Source organism: Gopherus flavomarginatus, chromosome 3 (genome assembly GCF_025201925.1).
Source record: "Gopherus flavomarginatus isolate rGopFla2 chromosome 3, rGopFla2.mat.asm, whole genome shotgun sequence".
Classification (NCBI taxonomy): domain Eukaryota; kingdom Metazoa; phylum Chordata; order Testudines; family Testudinidae; genus Gopherus; species Gopherus flavomarginatus.
The window spans coordinates 281011806-281025121 of NC_066619.1; the positions used below are offsets into that span (position 1 = coordinate 281011806).

The 13316-nt window shown below is 39.4% G+C and overlaps 2 protein-coding genes across 2 annotated transcripts in view; both read right to left on the reverse strand.

The window, feature by feature from the left end:
• Positions 1-13316, reverse strand: part of DNAAF9 (dynein axonemal assembly factor 9) — a 148211-nt gene that overhangs the window by 108406 nt on the left and 26489 nt on the right. The window contains exon 3 of the mRNA XM_050943301.1: positions 1023-1142. Within this exon, the coding sequence (XP_050799258.1) occupies positions 1023-1142 (120 nt within the window). The remainder of the gene's footprint in view (positions 1-1022; positions 1143-13316) is intronic.
• The window catches only part of LOC127046411 (uncharacterized), a 632746-nt gene that overhangs the window by 2566 nt on the left and 616864 nt on the right, over positions 1-13316 (reverse strand). The window lies entirely within an intron of this gene.

Consider the following 13316-nt stretch of genomic DNA (forward strand, 5'->3'; position numbering starts at 1 on the left):
TACTCGAGGGGTCATACTGCATTATAGATATCACTCAAAAAGAAAAATGGGGGACAGAAAACTGATGTACTCTTTCAGAATAAAAGTTTTTTTTTTAATCTCTTGATATGAAAACAGGTTGCCAATATGCAAAGCCACCTTATGGCCTAAGTGTAGAAGTTAGATACTTCACAGAAGAATTCCTTACTTTTATTTGCTTCACTTCCTCCTCTCAACCCAACGTAACATATTAGTCCAAATAATATTTTAAACACTTTTAAGCACCTGAGATTTCATGTTAATTTTGGTACCCAATTCAGTCAATACCGTTTCAATTCCATTAACTCTAATCTGTATATGATTAGAGTTTATATTGGTTTACCAATATACACCCACAGGAATTATCATTAATTTTTTTAAACTGTACATAAAACTCCAAGTGTAACTATGTACCTCATTTTTCAAGATATGGACATTGATAGGGCCCTATCAAATTCACAGTCTATTTTGGTCAATTCCACAGTCATGGGATTTTAAAATTGTAAATTTCAAGATATCAGCTATTTAAATCTGAAACATCATGGTGTTGTAATTGTAGAGTTCCTGAACCAAAAAGGAGTTGGGCAGGGGAGGGGATAGCAAGGTTATTGTATGGGGCGGGGGGGGGCGGGTTGCGGTACTGCTACCCTTACTGCTGCGCTGCTCCTGGTGGGGCACTGCCTTCAGACCTGGGCACCCGGTCAACAGCCGCTGCGCTCCGGCTGCCCAGCTATGAAGGCAGCAGCGCAGAAGTAAGGTTGGCAATACTGCACATATATCTCTAAAATAGCCCTGTGGCCCGCCCCTCCGCAACTCTTTTGGGCCAGGACCCCCAATTTGAGAAAGGCTGGTCTTCCCCTTGAATTCTCTATAGTATGGAGTAAAATACACAGAGGGAGACCAGATTTCACAGTCCATGACGCCTTTTTCATAGCCATGAATTCTGTAGGGTCCTAGACACTGACAAGCAATCATGCAAATACAATGCTTAACATATTACTCACCATCAAGAACTTCTTCAGGAAACCCAGTTTTCTCAAAGTCATTGTTATTCTGGTTATACAAACCAAAGAGAAGGTAGTTGGCCAGCTCTCTACAGCCTTCATTGTATCTGCTATCGATTCCTGAAAAAGAACAATCGTATGAGCAGCTACAGTATGAAGTGGCAGAGCTCCCTCTGGATTATTAACTTTGACTGGTCTTATTCTTGTGCATGTGATATCATGAATGGCAACAGCACTCTAATTGTTATGGGGACAGTTAAGATTAAACTTAAATAGTAAAAGCTAGGCACAGACACTCACCAATACTAGAACCACACTCATCTAACAAGTGATGAGGGAAGAAGAGAGAAATTATGCGGAAGCTGCCCTAGGGCAGACTAAACAAGACATCTTCCAAGGTAATTTGCGGATTTACACTTTCCCAAATATGATTAGAGAATATAGCAACCATAGCCAAACACTATACAATTAAGAACAGCAATCCTGTATAATCAAGGAGTCAAGGAATTATTTTGGCTGCTGTCAAAGCAGCATGTTTACAATTTTTAAGTTTGCAGTATTCATAACACGTCTGGAGAACATTTTTTACTGGCACTTTCGCAGAATTAAAAACTGTTGAAGTTACTAAATTGTGCTTATGAAATAACACAAAGTTGAAAACACCATCATATTCTGTTTTTAAGAAATAAGTTACAGTTCTCTGGACATCTGTTCTGGATCAGGATGCACCAGCTAAAGTAAGTATTGTACAAAGCCTATGTACCTTCTGCATAACTTGAAACTTTTGCTGCAGATAAGCTTTACAGCAACTGAAATCTCTGACGTTACAATTGGATACCGCTCAGTTGTTTATAATATGTTAAAGCTAATGGTATATATCAAATGACATACAGAAGCAGACGTAGAATATTACCAATTTCTGAAATTAATAAATTATAGGATTCTCATAAAGTTGCAAAGGCAGCAGGTTGTGGTCAAAGGTTTTAAAAAGCACAAGACAGAAGGTGGATAAAACTACATCTTTGATTAAAACAATTTCTGTTGGTGAAAGACAAGTTTTTGAGCTATACAGAGCTCTTCTTCAGGTCAGATTACTTAACAAAAAGAATAAAACAGGGGCAGTCAATTATATTTTTTGTTAAGATCCAAATTTCTTGGTCAAGCTGTAGTCAAGGTCCAGACTCCAGAAAAAATAATGATAATAAATAAATAAAAAGATGTCAGGGGCCATTCAAAACCATCTGACAGCCCAGATTTGGCTTGCGGTCCACCTACTGACTACCCGTGAGGTAAACACATGTTGCAGGGAAAACATTTAAAATCAAGTGAGCAATTAGTACTTCTACAGTCATAGGACCAAGGTGGGTGAGTGGGTTATAGATTGTTGAAATAAGTCACTGGATGGAAGAAAAGGGCTCACTGTGACTGGTTTGGTGAAAATGAGGAGGAAATCACAATACTAGCAGGAGTGTTGTAAGCAAGACATGAGAAGTAAGTCTTCCACTCTACACTACTCTGATTAGGCCTCAACTGGAGTATTGTGTCCAGTTCTGGGCGTCGCACTTCAGGAAGGATGTGGACAAATTGGAGAGAGTCCAGAGAAGAGCATCAAAAATGATTAAAGGTCTAGAAAACACGACCTATGAGAGAAGATTGAACAAAACTGGGTTTGTTTAGTCTGGAAAAGAGAAGACAGAAGGGACATGGTAACAGTTTTCAAACAAGTAAAAGGCTGTTACAAGGAAGAGGAAGAAAAATTACTTCTCTTAACCTCTGAGGATAGCACAAGAAGCAATGGACTTAAGTTGCAGCAAGGCAGGCTTAGGCTGGACATTAGGAAAAACTTCCTGTCAGCATGGTTAAGCACTAGAATAAATTGCCTAGGGAGGTTGTGGAATCTCCATCATTGCAGATTTTTAAAAGCAGATTAGACAAACATCTGTCAGGAATGGTCTAGATAACTAGTCCTGCCACAAGTGCAGGGGACTGGACTAGAGGTCCCCTCCCATTCTATAATTCTACTCTTGAAAGAAAAAAAAATGAGGTTTTCCAAATATGCCAAAATTATATTCAGTCCACCTCAGAAAGAGAGATTTAAACATCTGCAAAGCAAGGAACAAAGACAACTACGCTTGATACAAGATAAATGGTGGGAAAGGGCAGCAGAAGACACTCAAATGTATGCAGAAACAAATTAAACAAAAGTTCTTTGATTCCCTGAAGCTAGTCTATGGACGTTCAAAGATGGGCACAGGTTCACTCATGATGGCTGATGGCAGGAAAGTCATCAAAACCAAACAGGGCATGGAACAGCCAATTACTGAACAGTCCATCATCAACTGAAAGAAGTGCTTATTAATCAGATACTTCAAAAGCCTATTCAGCACCACACTGACTCACCATCCTCACTTGAAGAAATAGAAAAGGCAATGAGTTTGATAAGCTCAGGGAAGTCCTGGGGCAGAGATGGAATACATTCTAGAAGATCTTTACTGACATCTGGGACAGCGAAGAAATGCCACAAGACTTCAAAGATGCCACAATTATTCCTATATTTAAAAATAAAGGCAGTACAATGGTCTGTGAGAACTACCATGGCATCTCTCTCCTATCTGTCACAGTCACGATGGCTCAGTCTTCAATCTTACAAGGCTTAAAGCAAAAACAAAAGTAACAGAACTACTAATAAGAGAAGCAAACTTTGCACTTGATTGGACCCTCCTAGCACACACAGAGAGATCTCCAGTGCATCGTAAATCACTTCGCTGACGCATCAGAATTGTTTGGCCTCACAATCAGCCTGGCAAAAAAAACTGTGGTGTTGCACCAATCATCTTCACCACGCTCTGCCATATTCCCTAGCATATCCACTAGTGGACTCCAACTAAACCTAGTTGATAGTTTTACCTATCTTGGCAACTACATCTCCCACACAGATCTCTTGGCAAAGAGATCACGAACAAGATACACAAAGCTTCTCAATTATTAGGAAACTTAGGTAACGAAGTCCTGAAATCCCACAACATAACCCTCTCAACAACAACAAAAACTTCATAATTCTTTTGTGCTCACATCTCTCCTTTACAGCTGTGAGACCTGGACACAACACAAATGGCATATCAAAGAGCTAGAGGCCTTCCATATGCGGTCTCTCCACGCCATCATGGGGATCCGCTGGCAGAACAAAATTGCCAACCTGTAGGTTCTCCAGAAGTCAAAAGCCACAAGCATCAAGGACATGTTGATAAAAGCCCAACTACACTTGGTTGGACATGTCATTAGGATGCCTCAACATCAACTCCCCAGAAAAATTTTCTATGGAGAACTGGTACAAGTACACCAGAATCAAGACCACCTCAGACAACAGTACAAGGACAGCATAAAGAACGGCATATGCTTTGGTGCAATAAATCGAAGGGTCTTGAGAAGGCTGCGTTAAATAGATCAGTCTGGCTACACACAGAGCTTTTCAAGCCTTTGAAGAGGACAGAAATAAACCGTTAGCAGCAAGGGAAAAGCGTCACATTACTGCTATAGCTACCAAGGCACTCACCAATGATTTTGTCGTCTGCCCAATCTGTTCACGAGCACTGAATGAGGTATGCCGCATGTGTAGAACCCTGGGATCTTGAAAAATGTGTCACGGGAAATACTGATCGTTTTAACAGCGGAGATATGGTTCTGCATCTGTTGTTACAGCAGTGTCTGGTGCCACTTTGAGTTGGTGAGTCATGGTCTGTCGGGAGCTTGCTTCTAATGAGGAGTTTGGCAAGGGTGGAAGGTTGTTTGAAAGCCAGAAGAGGGAGCTCAGGAAAAATTTATTTCAGGATCTTGTCCCTAACAAGTGTGGGTTGTAATTGTTTGGTGATATCCTGTATGAGTTCCAGTGTGGGGTGACAGGTGACAACTAGGGGCCGTCAGAGTTTTTTCCCCTATATTGAAGCAGGTTCTTTCAGGGTATTTGGGTGGCCTATTCCATGATGCGATCTACTTCTCGTGGAGGATCCTTGTTTGGTGAAGGCAGTGTTAAGTGTGTTAAGGATAAAGATTATGTCAGGGACACTAGTTGCCAAAAAATATATATATATATATACACACATTTTAATCACTTCATTTCTTCCCTATGATTTGTCTGTCCATACATCTGCCCCTGTAGCATGCATGCACGCGCGTGTGTGTATACACACACACATATTTCAAAGTAAAGTTTAAGTTAAGAAAACACTGAAGTTGCATAGCTAAGTACTCAAAAGTCAGAAAGTGACAAAATTAAGATTGTGTATACAATTATAACCCAAGCCCCTCCTACAGCTTTGGATACACATGAAGCATCTTGTCTATATACATCCATGCATAACTAATGGCAGAAAACGTATTCTACTTCACTCCTTGTTCTCCTGCTTAAAAAGTGATGAACTATTTTTACTTAAATATTTCAAAAATTAAAAACTCGTCATTGGGCTGAGATCAAACCTGGAAAATATCAACTAAACAGGTAAAAGCTTTGGAATGTTTTAAGTAACTGAGCACACAGGATTTAGAATAGGAACCACTAAGTACTCTCAACTATAGCTTTCTAGCACTCCAGCTATAGTTCTCAGAACGCATTTATGTATATGCTATCATATAGATGCTAGTTGGCAAGATAAATAGTTAATGAAAATCAGAGGTACTAGATAATGATTATGGGAACGTGACACCATAATGAGCAAGAACTCTGCTTGATAGAAGATAACATTCCATCTAGCAACGTTGTTACAGGAGCGGAACAAAGTGAGTTTCCCATATACCTCTGATTTAAAAAACAAACAATATTAATATCTTTATTATTTCAAAAAAGGAATTCTAAGTAAAGAAATCTATGCTGATCTGGTAGTAAGTCTGAGAATTTCACCACAGTGAAGTCAGATTCCAAAATTAACATTATGGTGGGGAATTTTAACACTTCCCTTGAGCATTCACAGTAGGGTCTTTCATTACTAGATCATTCTACACTTGCAATATTAAAGAACTGTGCTTTTCATAACCAGAGATGCCTGTAACATTCTGTATTACTACACACAGTAAAACATTGTGTGGTCACATAACACAAGTCACACTGTCACTCCCACGTGCATGAGCATTGTGAATGTACTGAGTTTCCCAAGATTAAAGCCTCAGGATTCATATTGCATTATTTTTTTCATACAATATTCATTGCTGTTCTCCCCAACTTCCACCTAAAAAGGACTCCAAAGTTGAGCCACGTCCCCACCCAATTCCAGAGAGCTGGCATAAAGGGCCATGAAGGTCCTGTCCCAATATCCCAATGCTAGATTACATTAGAAATGCCAGAGATTCTTAGAGTTATCAAAAGGTATTTGTTCCCTTATGATGTGACCCTCCATATTAAGTCCAAGATCTAAGATGGGGGTTAAGAGACAAGATAGGAGGACATTTATTTATTTATTTATTAATTAAATAAAGGAGAGAGAGAGTGTGTGCTGGGTGGGCAGAATTAATAAATGAGCAAGATAAAACAAATTAAATCTACATATGAATCTGATCCAACAACAGCTACAAATCATCTGCACAATCGCCACCACGATTTCTATTTGCAATTCACAAGTACCAGGTTTACCAGGTTCTTCATTTGCCTATGAAATGATATCCAAGTCCACTTTCTCTGCAACTGTGTTGAAATAGCGTGTTTGTTATCACCAGGTTGTAAATCGGGAAGAAATTTAATAGCATCTCTCCTTTTTAGTTTTCTTCCCAGAGCCCAAATATGCCTATGTCTCCAGGCCAATATCCCATCTAATTTTACTTTTGCACTAACATCTTCCACCACCCCCAACATATATCATCTTTAAATTACTTGTATATCTTTTTGTAAGTCATTATAAAATTCATCAATTTCTTCCTTGGGCACTACTGAGGTCAGCACATATACTTGTACTATTGTAATTGCCCTGCATTTGACTCTGAATCTCACCTTCAACGTATGAGGAAATATCAGATTAAACGGCATAAGAGTCTGGCTTGCCTTCAACTTTAGCACCCATGTGACTGTCCTGATGTCCACCTTCTTCCCTTCCTGATGTCAATATCCCGTGTTCGTTGTGGTAGAATTCTCCTTTGACTTCCTAACTCGTTTCACACAAAAGGCTAAAAGGCCAAAAGGAAGAAACCAAGGTGGATACCAATGAAGTACACTGCAGCTGAGTGACAAATGTAGGAAGATGACCACCAATAAGTTCTTGAAAAGTATAGGGGGACAAGTTTTTGTTTCAGAAAGTGGAGGAAGTAACCAGATGGACATGCATTTTAGACTTGATTCTGACCATCACAGAGGAATTGGTTGCAAATCTAAAGGTGAAAGGCAATTTGGGTGAAAGCGATCATGGAACAATAGATTCTGTGGTTCTAAGAAAAGGAAGGAGTAAGCAACAGAATAAGGACAATGAACATCAAAAAAGCAAGCTTTAACAATTTCAGAGAACTGGTAAGAGGTAAGGTCCCATGGGAAGAAAATTTAAGGGAAAAAGGAAATTCAGAAGAGCTGTCAGTTTCTCAAAGGGACAATATTAAATCCACAACTGCCAACTATTCAGACACAAAAGAAAGACAGAAAGAACAATAAGAGGCCAAGATGACTATCAGGAGCTTTTTAATTACCTGAAATTAAATAAAGGAATCCTAAAAATGGAGATACAGAAATTACTAAGGAGGAGGAGTACAAAAGAATAACACTAGCATGAGGGATAAAATCAGAAAGGATACAGTGCAAAATGGCACCGGATGTATAAGGCAATAAGAAAGGCTTCTATAAATAAAGGAGAACAAAAAAAAGATGAAGGAAAGTCTAGGTGCTCTACTTAAGGGGAAGGAGAGCTAGTAACAGTTGACATTACGGAGTCTGAGGGGTTTAATGCCTATTTTGTTTCCATCTTCACTAAAAAGGTTAATGGTGACTAGATACTCAACAATTAATATTAACAAGGGAACAAGCCAAAATATGGAAAGAATAGTTAAAAGATTATTTAGATAAGTTAGATGCATTCAAGTCGACAGGGCCTGATGAATTCATCCTCGGGTACTTAAGGAACTAGCTAAAATAATCTCAGAACCATTAGCAATTATCTTTGAGAATGCATGGAGGATGGGTGAGGTCCAAAGAACTGCAGAAGGGCAAACGATATCTATCTTTAAAAAGGGGAACAAAAGGGATGCAAGGAATTACAGACAAGTCAGACTAACTTGGATATTGGAAAGATACGGAACAAATTATTTAACAATTTGTAAACCCTTACTGGGTTACAAGTAATAGTGTATGGATCTGTCAAGATCAAATCATGCCAAACCAACCTAATATCCTCCTTTGACAGGATTACTGGCTCAGGGGGAGGGGTGGGAGAAGGGGTAGGGGAGAAAGAAGTAGACATGATATATATTGATTTGAATAAAGCTTTTGACACAGTCCCACATGACTTTCTCATAAGCAACCTAGGGAAATGTGGGTGGGTGTACAGCTGGTTGAAAGACTGTACTCAAAAGAGCAGTTATCAATGGTTCACTGTCAAAGAAATAGGTTTCATCTAGTGGGGTCCCGCAGGAGATCAATCATGGGTCTGGCACTATTCAATATATTCATTAAATGATGTATAATGAAGTGGAGAGTATGCTTATAAAATGTGAAAGATGATACCAAGCTGAGGGGAGTTACTAGCACCTTGAAATGCAAGGTTAGAATTCAAAACAACCTCGACAAATTATTGAACTTCATCTTGTTGACGTCAGGCCAGTTCTCCAAAGGCAAGTGCAAAGTACTTCATTTAAGAAGGAAAAATCAAATGCAAAACTACAAAATGGGGAACAACTGGCTAGGTAGTAGTACTGCTGAAAAGAATCAGAGTATTATAGTGGATCACAAATTGAATACAAGTCAACAATACGACAAAGTTGCAAAAAAACCAACAAAAAACTAGGCTAATATTCTGGGGTGTATTAACAGGAGAGTCATATGTATGACATGGGAATTAACTGTCCACTCTAGTCAGCAGCAGTGAAGCCTCAGTTGAGTATTTAGTTCAATTCTGGGTGCTATATTTTAAGAATAATATGGTCAAATTGAGGAGAACCCAGAAGAGAGCAACAAAACTTAAAAAAGGTTTAGAAAACCTCAATTATGAGGAAAGGTTAAAAACAACTGGGCATGTTAGCCTTGAGAAAAGATGACTGAGGGGGACCTGATAACAGCCTTCATCTACATTAAAAGCTGTTATAAAGATGGCAGTGATCAATTGTTCTCCATGTCCACTGAAGGTAGGACAAGAAGTAACGGGCGTCACCTCAGCTATGGAGATTGAAAGAACTAAGAGTAATTAAATTCTGGAATAGTCTTCCAAAAGAGGTTGTGGAATCCCGATCACTGGAGGTTTTTAAAAATAGGTTGGGCACCTATCACGTGTTTACTTAGTCCTGCCTCAGCATAGGAGACTGGACTAGCTATACATATATATATACACACACATATATATAGATACACACACACACACAAATTGTATCCCCTTATCCCAACTATTCATAAATCACTTCTCTGAAAAATTGAGGGGTAAGATAGATTTATGTAGTTCCATTGAGCATACAATTGAGCACACACTCTGTATGAAGGCGTCTTCAAATTATAAACTGGGAGGGAGAGGCTAAGGACCAGGTTTTAATACATGATCTAGCCCAATGGGGATCCGAGTAATGACTGGCACCTCTGGGCATTACTGTTATATATAAAATATCTTGTTTATTACTCCTGTTATGCCAATTGGTCCCTGTGAGGCTCATTTCAGAGCATCATCAGAAAATTAAGACTGTTACTGTAAATAAAAACTATGCACCTAAATCACTGCTGTGCTGAAAGAAGTTCCCAGGAGCCACTTGCTAATATTCCACCGCCCTCTTCAAGATTTGGGGTGACTTTCCTGGAGCTGGAGTTCACCCTCTTTGGATATTGCCAACTCATTCCTGACAGAGAGAAATTTCTGAAAAGATACACAACTTCCTAGAAATCATATCTCTCTTTAAAAATTTATGCCAACCTTCTCTTCAGATTACACAAGAGGAATACTGCAATATACTATCAATAAACACAATTTGTTTTTTGGGTACAAAGTAGAAATATTTCTAGCACAGTGCATTGTAATATAAAAGTCTGCTATCTCTTTCCTTGGTCATGACTTGAGAAAATAACTTTAAAAAATGTTAATACAAATTAGATCAATGGTCCACAACCAGAGGTCTGTGTACCCCTGCGCATACACAGAAGGCCCCCAGGGGTATGTCAACTTATCTAGATATTTGCCTAGTTTTACAACACACTACATAAAACGCACTAGCAAAGTCAGTATATACTAAAATTTCATACAGACAATGAGGCCATGGCTACACTCACACTTTACAGCACTGCAACTTTCGCTCTCAGGGGTGTGAAAAAACACCCCCGTGAGCGCTGCAAAATACAGCGCTGTAAAGCGTCAGTGTAATCAGGGCGGCAGCGCTGGGAGCGCGGCTCCCAGCGCTGCACGCTACACCCGTAAAGGATGTGGTTTACATGCAGCGCTGGGAGAGCTCCCTCCCAGCACAGCCGCTCCAACTACACTCACACTTCAAAAGCGCTGCCGCGGCAGCTCTCCCGCAACGCTGCCAGGGCAGCGCTTTGAAATTCCAAATGTAGCCATACCCTGACTTGTTTATACTCTTCTATTTAACATGCACCAAAGTGCCCTTCTGTATGTTCCTTGTGACAGTAACCAGGTCAAAAACAAACAAGATAATGACTTAATACTGATCTCTGATGCACTCCTACCTTTGCAGACAGTTCCTCTGTTTCACCAGTAGACTTTCTAACTATTGATGTTGCACTCATATACGTGGCTTGAAAAAGCCGCACAAAGTTTTGGTACCATTTTCTCCCTCATATCCCACTAGATGACTTCTGTCATAAACAGATAGCTAAGGGTTAATGTCTCTTTCACCTGGAAAGGAGTAACCTGAAACACCTGACCAGAGGACCAATCAGGAAACAAGACTTTTTCAAATCTGGGTGGAGGGAAGTTTGTGTGTGAGTCCTTTGTTCTTGTGTTGTCTGTCTGTCCCTCTCGGCTATGGGAAGGATTTTTCTATCTCCTGCTTTCTAATCTTCTGTTTCAAAGTTGTAAGTACAAAGATAGGTTTGGGGTTTTTTTGTATTTACATATGTGTAGTTGCTGGACTGTTTTGAATTGTATTCTTTTTGAATAAGGCTGTTTATTCATATTTCTTTTAAGCAATTGACCCTGTATTTGTCACCTTAATACAGAGAGACCATTTTTATGTATTTTTTCTTTCTTTTTATATAAAGCTTTCTTTTTAAGACCTGTTGGAGATTTTCTTTGGTAGGGAACTCCAGGGAATTGAGTCTGTAGCTCACCAGGGAATTGGTGGGAGGAAGAAGTAAGGGGGAAATCTGTGTGTGTTAGATTTACTAGCCTGACTTTGCATTCCCTCTGGGTGAAGGAGGGGGGATAGGGGGGAGCTTGGCTCTCTCTCGGTGCTTGTGTTTTCCAGGACTGGAAATAGAGAGGGTGGAATCCCTCTGTTTAGATTCACGGAGCTTGCTTCTGTGTATCTCTCCAGGAACCCAGGGAGGGAAAACCTGGAAGGGAGAAGGGAAGGGAAAAGGTTTATTCCCCTTTGTTGTGAGACGCAAGGAATTTGGGTCTTGGGGTCCCCAGGGAAGGTTTTTGGGGGGACCAGAATGCCCCAAAACACTCTAATTTTTTGGGTGGTGGCAGCTTTACCAGGTCCAAGCTGGTAACTAAGCTTGGAGGTTTTCATGCTAACCCCCATATTTTGGACGCTAAGGTCCAGATCTGGGAATAGGTTATGACAACTTCTCTTGAAACCATCAAAGCCTTTTTCCAGATCAATGAACACCACATAAGCAGCACTGACTTAAATCCACATATTGCTCTGCAAGTGAACCCTTGAAATGGCTAGGCCCAGTTCTTTCAAAGATAGGTGGTAGTCCAAGATGAGTTGAATCAAAGGTTGCATCGGTGGAACCTCATAACCAGAGGGAAGATGTTTCCATTTTAACCTTTCTGCAGCATTGTCAAGTAGCAGGACTTTACTCATCTAGTAATTTAAGTTTACACATCTAGCTAAAAATATACAACATTCATTCTAATTAATATGCTCTTGATGGAACTTTCCTAATAAACGCGTTACCTAATTCTTCTACTTTAGACTGCATGATTAAACATTAGCTCACAAGTATTACATACACTACAATCCCCGAGGCACCAAAAAGCAGCTGCTGAGGTATGACAGAATCTATCTACAGATAGCCTCACAAAACATTTGGCATGTGAAAGGCTTCTGAGAAAAAGTCACCAAAATATCCAGCACTAAGATCTTAAAAATGAATAGTACAGAAGATTTAGCAGGAAGAAAGAAAGAAAAGAATTAAAGACATTACAAGTCTATCCTTTCTAAACCTGGTGTAGATTTTCATTACAATCGATGAAGGAAATGTTTAACATTTATCACCACTGGAAACACTAAACAAATTTATTGAAACCACATCTGCATACATAAAAATAGCGACACTGTAGAGTAATGCTTGTGTCTACAAGTTAAGCGTTCACAGCCACCTCAATTCTTAAAAAGTTAACAGGTTAGCTGAAGTATTTATCAGTGTAACATGATTATACACAATATTTCAGTGTCAGAGGCACAAGGAGGAAATTCTTGATGCAGTACCCTTAAAATCGAAGCTTGTCATAAATTTGTAGTAGCAGCTTTTTAGTTAAAATAAAGAAAATAACCTACTGATTTCTTACAGATGACAACATTCAGATAACAAACTAACGATCTACAACATTTAATTAGAACCCAATGAATCAGAGTTTCCCCACAGTTAAAATTGTATAGAATCTAGTCACAGTTAACATCCGGATGTGCTAATAGATACAAAATCTATTAGGGCAACTATGTGACTTCTGACATAAATCAGAAATTCGAGCTTTCACACAGGTTGTTAGAATACAATTCAGTTGCTGCCAACAAATCTAGATCTATTAGCAGTAACCAAATGAGAGCTCAGCACAACAATATTCAAGAAAACAAGGACATCCAGGTTGCGTTCAAACCTGAATCAGAATCTCAACTGGTCATTAATAACAGACACATGACTGCACTAGCAACAGAACAAGACAGTATAATGGTGTAATAGTCCCATAATAAGCCTACAACACAGAAGTCCCTTGACAACTCTGG